General features: G+C 34.9%; 1 protein-coding gene across 1 annotated transcript; it reads left to right on the top strand.

Annotated features, from left to right (window-relative positions):
- Positions 1-204: 204 nt before the first annotated feature.
- Positions 205-1,610, top strand: LOC141638863 (uncharacterized). Its single transcript, XM_074448053.1, has 3 exons — positions 205-424; positions 602-927; positions 1,557-1,610. The coding sequence occupies exons 1-3, from the start codon at positions 205-207 to the stop codon at positions 1,608-1,610; spliced, it is 600 nt and encodes a 199-aa protein (XP_074304154.1).
- Positions 1,611-14,841: the final 13,231 nt, after the last annotated feature.

Here is a 14,841-nt window from a genome sequence, read left to right as displayed (position 1 = left end):
CAAGATGAGTAAGGATGTCCAAGAAATTGTGGGCAAGTGCGTTGTGTGTCGAAAGCAAAGAGCTCGTTTGTCAAAGGGTCAGACACGCCTTTACTCGTGCCAAAACAGCCTTGGAGCGAAGTGAGCATGGATTTCATACTTGGTTTGCCACGAACACAAAGGGGTAAAGACTCGATCATGGTTGTTGTTGATCGGTTTTCAAAGATGGCTCATTTTATTCCTTGTCACAAGACGGATGATGCTACGAATGTTGCTGATTTGTACTATAAGGAGGTAGTTCGTTTACACGGTATTCCCCTTACTATTGTCTCGGATCGTGATGTGAAGTTCCTTAGTTATTTTTGGAAGACTTTATGGCGTTTGATGGGTACAAAGTTGCTTGTTCAAGATTTCGCACCATCCTCAAACAGATGGGCAGACGGAGGTCACTAATCGTACTTTGGGGAGTTTATTGCGTGGCCTAGTGAGCAAGACTACGAAGGATTGGGATACTAAACTTGCACATGCTGAATTTGCGTATAACCGGACTCCATCGGTGACTACGGGCGTGCTCCATTCGAAATTGTGTATGGCATTAATCCATTTTTGCCTATTGATCTAGTTCCAATTCCGAAGAAAGACCTTATGAGCTTTGAAGCAAAGGAGAGGCAGGCTACATTTCTAAGGACTTGTGAGCAAGTGAGAGCCCAAATTGAGAAATCGAATGCTAAATACAAAGAGAAGGCCAATAAGCATCGAAAACAGCCCGTGTTCAAAGTAGGGGATCTCGTGTGGCTTCATTTAAGGAAGGAGCGTTTTCCAGCTAAGCGAAAGAACAAGTTGATGCCGCGAGCAGATGGCCCATTCAAGGTCATAGAATGCTACGGTTCGAATGCTTACAAGTTGGAATTACCAAGTGAGTACGGTGGTGTGAGTGCAACGTTTAATGTTGGTGACCTGTCCCCATATCTCGACGACGACAATTTGAGGTCAAATTCTCAAAAAGAGGGAGAGAATGATGCAGGAGCATTAACTGAAAATGAAGTGCTACTTAGTCGAAATGCAACTCATTTGGTCGAAGGCTTCAAGATTGGGTCAAGTTATTTGACGATGCTCACTTGGGTGGATAAAGGCCCAGAAGTGCACGGTTAATCCAACCGTGTAGGTGTACTAGCTGGTCCAAATTATTAGTATTATTTAGCTAATTAATCTATTACAAATAAAATTAGGAAAGCCTAATATTTCCTAATCCTAGTCAAGTCTTAGTTGTTCTTTTTTTTCCGATTATTTGTTTCCTAATTAGTTAAGGAAACTAGTTTGCTTGTTGTCCAAGTATGATTAGGTTTTAGGTTACTATAAATTAAAGCCTTGTAACCTAATAATATTCAGATTACAGAAATACAATAAAACTTCCAGTTTTATGCTTTATTCGTCATTCTTGCGAGATACACGAACCAGGCCTTGCGAGGTTACCCTGAGTGCTTCGAGTGATTACCTTGCGAGGTATTGAGCGAGATTCACTTATCTATCTTGTTCTTTTGTCAATTCACGTTTTTACCTTCTGTTTGCCTATTTAGTTCGCTGTTTTTACGTCAATTCCACAGTCAGATCATAACAATTCCGCTGCATAATTTCTAACCTATAGAATTCGCCTAAAACCTACTAATTCTATATCACAAATGACAAAAATAAAATGGATTCTCCATTTTATGTCTAAAAACCGAAAATGAGAAGGGAGTGTAAGAGATGTATTGTGTTTTTACCTTGAGTGGAAAACACAATTATCATATCTAATTAGTAGCCTTGCACACCTACCTTTTAGAGAAGAGCAAAAATGAAATGCATTGGGCATTCTACCCAAGGCAATTTCGGCCACTCCACAAGAAAAGAAAAGTGAGCTTTTCTCTTTGATTTATTCATTCAATCTTCCTATCTAATTTTCTAGTGTAAGAAAATTCATAAAATGCTCTCTACAATCTTATGAGATTTCTAGAGAAATAAATCACAAAATTCCTCTTCTCTCAACCGAAATATGTGAGAGTACAAAAACATTTTGTGTCATATTTTTAAGTAAGACTAATTTTAATACTAGATCATATTATTTTAGTCTTTAAGATGTATTCCTTGGGTATATGCTTTTGGGAGGGATTCTACTCTTGAATCCTTGTTCTTCCATTTGGAGAGCTCAAGAACAAGTGAGTAGGAGGACTCACTTGTGCCCATAAGAACCGAAATTACAATGTAAGGGTGATTTCTTCTCTATTTTATTATATTGTTTGCATGCATAAAATCCGTATTTAATTTTATGACAAATTAATTTTAGACATATATGAGTATGTTAAAATGTATATAGATCTACATTTCCTTCAATTGGTATCAGAGCCACGGTTGTTTGCATGCAAATTGGTTAAAAGTTTTTCCGAGTTATATGAATAACAAATAAAACTTGTAAAATTTGTGTTATTATGATATATCACGAAATTATTGCATGCATGTTAATATTTCTGGTCCTAAAGTGTTTTAGGATACTTTGGTTAATTTTTCGGATTTTTATTGTTCATATTTTATAATAATGACATTTAAATATGATTTTATGAGTAAAAATGTCATTTTTGGTCTAAAAATAGCTATACTTCGAATTTTCACTTGGTTTTTGGATATGTTGTCACATATAATATTTTGAGATAACCTGTAAATTTTCATAATTTTTGGACTTGTTATGCTCGAAAAATGGATTTTTCTTTATTAAATTCGGATTTAAGTGAAAAATAGGTTAATATGAGTTAAATTTCGAATCTGGTCATAGAAAATTAATATGTTGTCACATGCAATTTCACAAGATGTGTGTAAAATAATTGGCTATAAAGAAGTCTTTTTGCATGATTTATGAATTTTTGAAGAAAAATGGCATAAATAGTGACATTATTAGTGAAAATTAATAAAAACATAATCTATGACTTAGGAAAAACGTCAAATGTTGCATTTTATTATATTTTTCAGATCTAAAATTGAAAAGTTAATGAAAATAATTTTTCCATATTTTTTATGATTATTTTATTAAAATCGATAAACCGCAACATTGTTTTTCCGGAAAAATTTCGAAATTTTTAACCTAAGTTTTTGAACATTATGAGTGTCATGGAATTTTTCCAGAATGTTCATGAATTTAAATTTCAAATTTTGAATTTATTTGAAATTTTTAGATTTATTTGAAGTTTAATAGCTTATTTGTGTAATTTTTGGTCCAATTATGAACAATTTTGTAAATAAAAGTTAATTATGGTCAAATTACTAGTGGAGACTATATTTTGAGTCCTAAGAGGTTAGGGTAATTAACTTATGCATAAATATGAGTTTATGCATTTTTGTGATTATAAAATGTTGAAATCACGCAAATCCGTAAAAACCGAGTAATATACGATATTGGCTAATTAAAAGGCGATTTAGCATAAAAATTGAGCATGTTCATACATATTGTAATGCTGCATTTTTCTTTATGATTGTCATAATTTTAATTTATGTAATTTTGAATTATGTAATTTTACTTAGTATGGCCTTAGATTTTAATTGGTATTTCCCGAAATGTATGGGAATATCGATTCGGTTGTAATTTTTATTGTGATCTCGTATCACCGTTTTGTAATTTAATAGATTTATTTTATTTTAGTTACAAATGTATAATAGGAAATTATGTAATTTATTATGTAATTTTATTCATTCCGGAGTTCCAAAAGACGGATTACTTCAAGAATGGCGATACATAAAGACGGTGTTACCTCGAGATGCGTGCCACAACCGAAGTTCAAGGGACCAATGGAGTTGGTTTCCGAATATGTAATAGATTAATAGTTTTTCTATTTTAGGAAAGGCCATACTAGGATTTATTTATCTTTATGCTTGCATTTTATTTTATGTCACATGCATCGCTAAATCGCCATAACTAAACATGCATTGTCTTATCGAGTTTATCGACCGTGTCAATTAGAATTATCGTAGTTCACCGCTTTAGTTCACTTAAAACGTGATAGATAATAAATTGACATGACCTCTCGCTAAAACAATTAATTGAGACATAGCCTTACCAAATAGTAGAAACCATGAAAACCTATTTCGTGAGGGAGTGCACTCGGCCCTACCGGGGTACAAACCTTGTTACGTAGGGGAAGTGGGTGATGAGTGTTAATCCACCGAGTTCATGTTAATGAGGGTTTCATCGGCCATACCGTGCCCAAGTTGATGTGGATTTGGATCATGGACACACTTATTCGAAATTTGGATTGAGCTCAACGGAAGTATTCGCGACCGTAGTTGCATGTGTTCCGGGCTATAGATAAATATTAGAGTAATTTTATCGACCAAGAGTTCTAAAAGTAGAATCGATTAAAGCGTTAATCCACCGAGTTATATTGATAAGGGTTTCATCGGCCATACCGTGCCCAAGTTAATATGAATTTGGGTCTTGGAATCATTTATCATAGTTGGGTAGAGGTCACTATGTAAATGCTTTACTTGTTATTTACAAGTATTAATAAAACGATGAATGTTAAGTTTTCCACTATTCCGTTATTATATTGTTCTATTTCTTTACCACAATTCATATACGATATCATTTCGTTTTTGATTCAAATCTCCATTAAAATATCGTAACTAAAGACAAAATATGAATTTTCTTCTAAAGACCTCGAATGAACCATTGCTAAGGATCTCTTGTATAGAGTATAGATTAAAGTTATTCATTATCAAACAGGTTTTTGATTCTTGACTAACACATCTACTTGCAATGGATTGTTTTTCCATGTACTTAAATGCATTAAGTACATCAAAGCGATAAATTGTTTTGGTAATTAGTTTTGTCAAGAATTCGTAATTGACCAAAATAACGCAACCACTTCAATGAAAGTTTTTAAGACTAAAACGAACAAATGAAGAGTAATCTTCATTCAATTTTGCTTCTCAAAGCAAAGACTCATTGAAATGAGTGGGAGCATTCTCTTAAACCGTTAAGATGAGAACGAGGTTCAAGAAGTAAAGATAATAATGGTATTGATACAAGGTAATGTTAAAGGTAAAGTTGTTGAGAATAACGATACTAAACCTATCAATCCCGACCGATAAAGTTTCCATTGTCTTAAAATGTTGGACATGAGAAAGGAAACTACCCCAAATTATTGAAGAATCAACAAGTTAGTTGTGGGACATCTAATGGGAGCTTCTTCTTTAAAAATGTTTATTTGATTAAACATAAATTTTGCTAGTATTACTTCGTCAATATTAGAAACCGGTGGTGGTTTTCATCATTATGTTTGATACATAGGATGATTAGAATATGACGACTAGCAACAATGAAGTCGAGAGATAGAGTAATTGTGTACTCAATCTAGTTTTTGGATTTAAAGTGGTACTTAATTGTGATTATTAAGTGCATAAACTCTAAATAAGAATATAAACTTGTTAAGAGACAAAAGAGGTTTTCACTTTTGTGACCCTATACACCACGATTTGATGAATGGCTAGCCCATTATCAAGGTGATTATATTCTAAACCAAACTAGAATGACATATCATGTAGATGATGTAAGATTCAAATTGGTAACCCAAGATTAAACCTTAAATTTTGGAATGATGAACGCAAAGAGTTATCGAGTACTCTTGAAACCATTAGATTGTTAGTGGTATATGCGTATCTTGTATTCAAAGCAAGATGTCTCGTGCCTTTTGGTTGAAAAGGAGATCGAGGTTATAAATCATCGATCCAAAATAGGTTGATCATCATCTTTTACCAACGATTTAAGTTAACACTAGTGTGTTTACTTAATAAGGTAAATAGAGAAATCTTTGAAGAAGTTCAAGAGTTCAAGGAATCACGATTTAGTCGTGATGGGATTATCAAAGTGAAGACTTTGATATAAGCCAAAGGAAATGTGATATAGTATCACAAATTAATCTCTCTTAGCACGCATTATGGAATAATGTGTGGTTGGATAAGAAATCAAACGCTATTCGATATGGTTTGGACTTCAATCAAGTTACTTTGAGTTACTTGATCCTTTTGGGGATTTTATCATTTTTGTCTAAATTATTTTTCCACTAAATCGTATCATATGAGATATGAAATGGTAAGGGTACCATGTTTGTAAGCTTTCACAAGAAACAAATGCTCATTTTTCCTTTTCCATTATCACGAGTACGACGGGTTTGTGGCTTGTGAAGCTGTCTTTCTAAAATACAAGTTTATTTTTAGAAGACAGAGTGGGAGAAATTATTCAAGAGCCACAAAGAATGCCACAGAGAATGTTATGTCACAAGAAACTGGTCTTTCTTGGCTACATGAGACGTTTTTGTGTAAGACATTGTTTCTTCAATAACCTAGGAGGTTAAATTCGTCACTTGCTAAAAATGATGAATTCTTGCTACTTTTAAGAAAGTAAAGAGCTTATAACTTACAAAGAAATTGTTTGATTCAAGTTGATTACTTCTGGAAAGTAATGAACATATGACTTACATAAGAGTGTTCAAGTCACAACTCAACACAAGGCTTAGAGCCATGAAAATCCGAAATAAAAGGGCTTGATTAGTTGCAAAGGGTTTTGCACTAATAAAGAGAGATTTCAAGGTTTGATTGGTTGCAAAGGGTTTTGCACCAATTGAAATGCTTAAGCCTATTTGGATCATCTTAGGGATTGTGTTTCATTATTATGAAATACATAGCGAGAGAATCTAAAACCCACTTCTTCAATTAGAAGGAATGTATTCAATACATGTCTTGAGTTTTGAAGATTCTTGCAATCCTAAGATAATGTGAAACTTAAGAGAGGGTCTTAAGTAGGACATCAATGAGTTGGAATCAACATTTTGGATCATGTGATAAAACATTTCTCGACAACTCGAGAAGTTGTGTTTATACATGGAGTTTAGTGGGAGTTACGGAAATTTTAATTAGTCCGATATGTGGATGACATATTGATCATCAAGAATGATTTAAGACTTTTGGAGTATTATAATACATCTTTAATATCCAGATTTATGAAGATAAATCCACATGATATTAGCGTCAGTAAGAAGTCTTATGTTGATAAGATTCATGACTAGTTCAATTAAATTGAACATATTTGATTGATTCCATTTGCTTCCGCTGCCGGATCAATTAAATGAGTAATGATGTATAACACTTCATATACTTTGAGTATGATGAATTGTTTTTCAAAAATCGAATTTAAGTAATCTTTACCTAGTATATATAAAGATTACCCTTAAGTGCATGCAGAAGCATTAAGGAAGTATAGCAAAGTGTTTATGATGCAATTTTGTGTAAGGGTGTTACACAAGTGACAATTGACAATTGAGGTTGCGCATGGTTTCCGACAAAACCATAATCAAAACACATTAGGATGGTTAAGATACCATTGTGGCTATAATAATTAAGAAGTAGATTTTCTAGAATCGTTCTAGGCAATAAAGAACAATAAGAGATATTTATAACGGAAATTGAGTACACTTGCAATCATGAGATGTGCAAGAGGATGAGTCCCACACACTGTGAAACCAGTGGGAGCTATTATTAGGCTAAGAGGGCCTATGTCTTGATTGGATCTCGACACGTACTCAGAAAGTTTTGTGATGCAAATGTATACATTACAAAGGAAAACGAATATGTAGTAAGGTTGAGTAAGGTACAAGAAGTTGATAAAACCTACTAACCAAAGCCTTCTCATAGGCTAAACATGATGAGTCATGTCATTTCAATTGAATTGAAATGAACAACTACATACAAGATCAAATTAGATTATAGAACATGAAATAGTAATCAAGCATTGACTATTCACATGTGATAATCGCATTTGTCGTTTGAGTTTTACTTTAAAACTCTTTTATTATACCTTGTTACATCCAAACGGGTTGTAGAGACAATTGAACCCCGTTAAAGTGAACACGGATTAGCATGGTATTCGCCCATAGTCACTTGTATGAGGTGACGTCTCGAAGTGACTAGAGTGTGATGCGATTGATGGCAAGTTCAAGTGCCATAGAGTCATGTGAGATGACTAGTCGATCACATAGGCAGACAGTTAGGAACTTTTTGTCGGGCCTAATGACCGCTTATAGAGTTCTGGCAAATTTATATAGCCTGGTCGTGGCGAGAGCTGCTATAGTATTCAAATGAGTCGATTCTTTTGACTAAAGACTATTCACCTAAGATGGCTCAGTTTCAGATTAACTTTGATTTGTGTTACTACGACCTTCGTAAATGGGGTCAAATGGGCATATTTTGGGTTATGATGGCTGTGGCTAGTCGAAGGGAATGAGTGCGATAGGAATTGTCCATCCCCTTGTAAGGGTTAAAACAATATCTCAAGGCCACTCGAGGAGTAATGAATCGGAAATGCGTGGCCACGCTCGGAAGGTATCCGAGTGGATAAATCCGGTCAATCGCTTATTCTCCGGATCGAGGAAACCACTCTAGATATGATCACTTGCAAGTACGACCCGAAAGACACCTTGCATTGAGTGGGAGATAGTAATAGGACAAGAGAATTGGTGACGCACACTTGTCGAGGACAAGTGGGAGATTGTTGGGAAATGTGTCCTCAACAATAGTGCGATTACATGATTTCAATATCATTATTAAATCTCATTTTAAGAATACATGTGGGATGTAATATTTTACGACAATCAACTGGTCCACACATATCGGTAATGATTGGTCGACTAGAGTTTGACATTACGTCAGTGCGACGGTGGTGATCAGCTGATCCCCTTAGGTCATACCTATAGGGAAATACTCTTAATTGATTATTTAATTGATCGTATATCGATACGAGTTAATTAAATTACTTAAAATTGACGGATGATTTTGTGAGTATAATTTACGTATCTTATTGTAAATATGATTAAATAAGACACGGTCTAAGTAATCGAATTATTTTATTACTTGGATGAAATTATTGTTTACAGAAACAATTGAATCGGAATGAATAAATTATTATAAATACAGAATGTTGTAGTTTATAATTTGGAAACATTTTTGGTACAAGTAATTACGAATTACTAGTCGATTTTGTAAATGACATATTTTATGAGTATGTTGATTTTTAATATGTTAAAAATACATTACATTGTGACATGTCATGTAACATGTCACATGTGACAAATTTGACAAATGACAAAAATAAAATGGATTCTCCATTTTATGTCTAAAAACCGAAAATGAGAAGGGAGTGTAAGAGATGTATTGTGTTTTTACCTTGAGTGGAAAACACAATTATCATATCTAATTAGTAGCCTTGCACACCTACCTTTTAGAGAAGAGCAAAAATGAAATGCATTGGGCATTCTACCCAAGGCAATTTCGGCCACTCCACAAGAAAAGAAAAGTGAGCTTTTCTCTTTGATTTATTCATTCAATCTTCCTATCTAATTTTCTAGTGTAAGAAAATTCATAAAATGCTCTCTACAATCTTATGAGATTTCTAGAGAAATAAATCACAAAATTCCTCTTCTCTCAACCGAAATATGTGAGAGTACAAAAACATTTTGTGTCATATTTTTAAGTAAGACTAATTTTAATACTAGATCATATTATTTTAGTCTTTAAGATGTATTCCTTGGGTATATGCTTTTGGGAGGGATTCTACTCTTGAATCCTTGTTCTTCCATTTGGAGAGCTCAAGAACAAGTGAGTAGGAGGACTCACTTGTGCCCATAAGAACCGAAATTACAATGTAAGGGTGATTTCTTCTCTATTTTATTATATTGTTTGCATGCATAAAATCCGTATTTAATTTTATGACAAATTAATTTTAGACATATATGAGTATGTTAAAATGTATATAGATCTACATTTCCTTCAATTGTGACTCGTTGTGTAAATCATTTGTCCTTGTTACATAGTCCTTGTGACTCGTTGTAAACCATTTGTCCTTGTTCATTAGTCCTTGTGACTCGTTGTGTGAATCATTTGTCCTTGTTAATTAGTCCTTCTGCCTCATTGTGTAATTCATTTGTTCTAGTTCATTAGTCCTTGTGACTCATTGTGTGAACCATTTTTTCTTGTTCATTAGTCCTTGTGACTCGTTGTGTGAACAATTTGTTCTTGTTCATTACTCCTTGTGACTCGTTGTGTGAATCATTTGTCCTTGTTCATTAGTCCTTGTGACTCGTTGTGTGAACCATTTGTCTTTGTTCATTAGTCATTGTGACTCCTTGTGTGAATCATTTGTTCTAGTTCATTTGTCATTGTGACTCATTGTGTAAATCATTTGTCCTTGTTAATTAGTCCTTGTGACTCGTTGTGAACCATTTGTCCTTGTTCATTAGTCCTTGTGACTCGTTGTGTGAATCATTTGTCCTTGTTAATTAGTCCTTGTGACTCGTTGTGTGATAATCAGTTGTTCTAGTTCATTAGTCCTTGTGACTCGTTGTGTGAACCATTTGTTCTTGTTTATTAGTCTTTGTCACTCGTTGTGTGAACCAATTGTTCTTGTTCATTAGTCCTTGTGACTCATTGTGTGTTTCATTTCTCCTTGTTCATTAGTCCTTGTGACTCGTTGTGTGAACCATTTGTCCTTGTTCATTAGTCAATGTGACTCCTTGTGTGAATCATTTGTTCTAGTTCATTAGTCATTGTGACTCGTTTTGTGAATCATTTGTCCTAGTTCATTATTCATTATGACTCGTTATGTAAATCATTTGACCTTGTTAATTAGTCCTTGTGACTCATTGTGTGAACCATTTGTCCTTGTTTATTAGTCATTGTGACTCGTTGTGTACATCATTTGTTCTAGTTCATTAGTCCTTATGACTCGTTGTGTTAACGATTTGTTCTTGTTCATTAGTCCTTCTGACTCGTTGTGTAAATCATTTGTCCTTGTAAATTAGTCCTTGTGACTCGTTGAAAACCATTTGTCTTTGTTCATTAGTCCTTGTGACTCGTTTTGTGAATCATTTGTCCTTGTTAATTAGTCCTTCTGACTCGTTGTGTAAATCATTTGTTCTAGTTCATTAATCCTTGTGACTCGTTGTGTGAACCATTTGTTCTTGTTCATTAGTCCTTGTGACTCGTTGTGTGAACCATTTGTTCTTGTTCATTAGTCATTGTGACTCCTTGTGTGAATCATTTGTTCTAGTTCATTTGTCATTGTGACTCGTTGTGTAAATCATTTGTCCTTGTTACATAGTCCTTGTGACTCGTTGTAAACCATTTGTCCTTGTTCATTAGTCCTTGTGACTCGTTGTGTGAATCATTTGTCCTTATTAATTAGTCCTTCTGCCTCATTGTGTAATTCATTTGTTCTAGTTCATTAGTCCTTGTGACTCATTGTGTGAACCATTTTTTCTTGTTCATTAGTCCTTGTGACTCGTTGTGTGAACAATTTGTTCTTGTTCATTAGTCCTTGTGACTCGTTGTGTGAATCATTTGTCCTTGTTCATTAGTCCTTGTGACTCGTTGTGTGAACCATTTGTCTTTGTTCATTAGTCATTGTGACTCCTTGTGTGAATCATTTGTTCTAGTTCATTTGTCATTGTGACTCATTGTGTAAATCATTTGTCCTTGTTAATTAGTCCTTGTGACTCGTTGTGAACCATTTGTCCTTGTTCATTAGTCCTTGTGACTCGTTGTGTGAATCATTTGTCCTTGTTAATTAGTCCTTGTGACTCGTTGTGTGATAATCAGTTGTTCTAGTTCATTAGTCCTTGTGACTCGTTGTGTGAACCATTTGTTCTTGTTTATTAGTCTTTGTCACTCGTTGTGTGAACCAATTGTTCTTGTTCATTAGTCCTTGTGACACATTGTGTGTTTCATTTCTCCTTGTTCATTAGTCCTTGTGACTCGTTGTGTGAACCATTTGTCCTTGTTCATTAGTCAATGTGACTCCTTGTGTGAATCATTTGTTCTAGTTCATTAGTCATTGTGACTCGTTTTGTGAATCATTTGTCCTAGTTCATTATTCATTATGACTCGTTATGTAAATCATTTGACCTTGTTAATTAGTCTTTGTGACTCCTTGTGTAAACCATTTGTCCTTGTTTATTAGTCATTGTGACTCGTTGTGTAAATCATTTGTTCTAGTTCATTAGCCCTTGTGACTCGTTGTGTGAACCATTTGTTCTTGTTCATTAGTCCTTGTGACTCGTTGTGTGAACCATTTGTTCTTGTTCATTAGTCCTTGTGACTCGTTGTGTGAATCATTTGTCCTTGTTCATTAGTCCTTGTGACTCGTTGTGTGAACCATTTGTCCTTGTTCATTAGTCATTGTGACTCCTTGTGTGAATCATTTGTTCTAGTTCATTTGCCATTGTGACTCGCTGTGTAAATCATTTGTCCTTGTTAATTAGTCCTATTCACTCGTTGTAAACCATTTGTCTTTGTTCATTAGTCATTGTGACTCATTGTGTGAATCATTTATCCTTGTTAATTAGTCCTTCTGACTCGTTGTGTAAATCATTTGTTCTAGTTCATTAGTCCTTGTGACTCGTTGTGTGAACCATTTGTTCTTGTTTATTAGTCTTTGTGACTCGTTGTGTGAACCATTTGTTCTTGTTCATTAGTCCTTGTGACTCATTGTGTGAATCATTTCTCCTTGTTCATTAGTTCTTGTGACTTGTTGTGTGAACCATTTGTCCTTGTTCATTAGTCAATGTGACTCCTTGTGTGAATCATTTGTTCTAGTTCATTAGTCATTGTGACTCGTTTTGTGAATCATTTGTCCTAATTCATTATTCATTATGACTCGTTATGTAAATCATTTGACCTTGTTAATTAGTCCTTGTGACTCCTTGTGTAAACCATTTGTCCTTGTTTATTAGTAATTGTGACTCGTTGTGTAAATCATTTGTTCTAGTTCATTAGCCCTTGTGACTCGTTGTGTGAACCATTTGTTCTTGTTCATTAGTCCTTGTGACTCGTTGTGTGAACCATTTGTCCTTGTTCATTAGTCCTTGTGACTCGTTGTGTGAATCATTTGTCCTTGTTCATTAGTCCTTGTGACTCGTTGTGTGTTTCATTTCTCCTTGTTCAATAGTCCTTGTGACTCGTTGTGTGAACCATTTGTCCTTGTTCATTAGTCAATGTGACTCCTTGTGTGAATCATTTGTTCTAGTTCATTAGTCATTGTGACTCGTTTTGTGAATCATTTGTCCTAGTTCATTATTCATTATGACTCGTTATGTAAATCATTTGACCTTGTTAATTAGTCCTTGTGACTCCTTGTGTAAACCATTTGTCCTTGTTTATTAGTCATTGTGACTCGTTGTGTAAATCATTTGTTCTAGTTCATTAGCCCTTGTGACTCGTTGTGTGAACCATTTGTTCTTGTTCATTAGTCCTTGTGACTCGTTGTGTGAACCATTTGTTCTTGTTCATTAGTCCTTGTGACTCGTTGTGTGAATCATTTGTCCTTGTTCATTAGTCCTTGTGACTCGTAGTGTGAACCATTTGTCCTTGTTCATTAGTCATTGTGACTCCTTGTGTGAATCATTTGTTCTAGTTCATTTGCCATTGTGACTCGCTGTGTAAATCATTTGTCCTATCTAATTAGTCCTTGTCACTCGTTGTAAACCATTTGTCTTTGTTCATTAGTCATTGTGACTCATTGTGTGAATCATTTATCCTTGTTAATTAGTCCTTCTGACTCGTTGTGTAAATCATTTGTTCTAGTTCATTAGTCCTTGTGACTCGTTGTGTGAACGATTTGTTCTTGTTTATTAGTCTTTGTGACTCGTTGTGTGAACCATTTGTTCTTGTTCATTAGTCCTTGTGACTCATTGTGTGAATCATTTCTCCTTGTTCATTAGTCCTTGTGACTTTGTGACACCCCTCGTTGAGGTAACTAAAAGTGACTAGTAAATCGTGGCGGAAACACGAGATTTTTAAAACTTTTAAGGCTTCCATTGAAGTCCAACGCGAGGTATCACTAACACGATAAATAAGTTTAGACAGTTAAGTTTAAGTTTACAAAACAAGTCTATTTATTGGGGAAAAGATATCCCACGAATTAACATAGATTCGAAAAGTAGGTGAGTCTATTATGTGATAACTAAATAAGGTCCGAGGTAAGAACTCGCTAGCTCACACGGTCTTCCCCACTTAAGCTTCATCACCAACCTGTCATTCATAATAGATATGAAAGCCACAGTCAGTGGGGAGTAACTCAGGGTTCTCCCAGCCACAATATGTCAAAATACAAGTAATTAAGAATTTAATCAAATAAACAAGCATGAGAGTAAGATACTTACGGTGACGAGAGGATCATGATTAGTATACAAAATGCAATAAGAGTAGTTACGCATAAATGAGAGAAGAATTATTAGGTCAAACGGTCAAATATTGACTCAACTCAAATGTAAGACAAATTACAAAGTATAGACTCAAACAAGACAACCCTCGAGACTCCAACCTCTTGGTAGGACGACGATCATAATACGGTCCTAGTCTAAACCTGGCCAGACTCTCGGGATGGACGACACCCGATCGACAAACGATACCAAATCGTATCCAAGACTCGAAAAATGGTACACCTAACCGTGCCCGAAAGTCGAGTAACCTCAAGCGGAACCTTGTCACCTAACCGTGACCCCCGGTCCGAAAAAGGCGGAAGGAAAAATAGCCCAACTCGGAAACAATGGCACCTAACCGTGACCCAATGTCCGAGGGCAAATAAATAGGGAATGTCGAGTAGTCTCACAATGTAAAACGTCACACTCGGGTCCGAACAAGAACCATAACCATTATGCATGATCATAACATTAATGAGTCTTAAAGTAACCAATTATCGATAGGAAAGAAGATGCATGCATAGCTCAATCATTATTAGAAGTCGCAAGTGAAATAGAACAAACAGGGGACTCCCAGGGTGGTGGTGTACCT

Source organism: Silene latifolia, unplaced genomic scaffold, assembly GCF_048544455.1.
Source record: "Silene latifolia isolate original U9 population unplaced genomic scaffold, ASM4854445v1 scaffold_220, whole genome shotgun sequence".
Classification (NCBI taxonomy): domain Eukaryota; kingdom Viridiplantae; phylum Streptophyta; class Magnoliopsida; order Caryophyllales; family Caryophyllaceae; genus Silene; species Silene latifolia.
This window is presented reverse-complemented; position numbering and strand designations above follow the sequence as displayed.

What these genes read in the sequence shown, in the direction of transcription:
- LOC141638863 (XM_074448053.1), top strand. Translation starts at nt 205, where the DNA reads ATGGCTCATTTTATTCCTTGTCACAAGACGGATGATGCTACGAATGTT. An exon ending in AAACAGATGGGCAGACGGAG is followed by an intron (nt 425 to 601) that starts GTCACTAATCGT and finishes CTATTGATCTAG; the next exon opens with TTCCAATTCCGAAGAAAGAC. An exon ending in GTGTGAGTGCAACGTTTAAT is followed by an intron (nt 928 to 1,556) that starts GTTGGTGACCTG and finishes TTGCCTATTTAG; the next exon opens with TTCGCTGTTTTTACGTCAAT.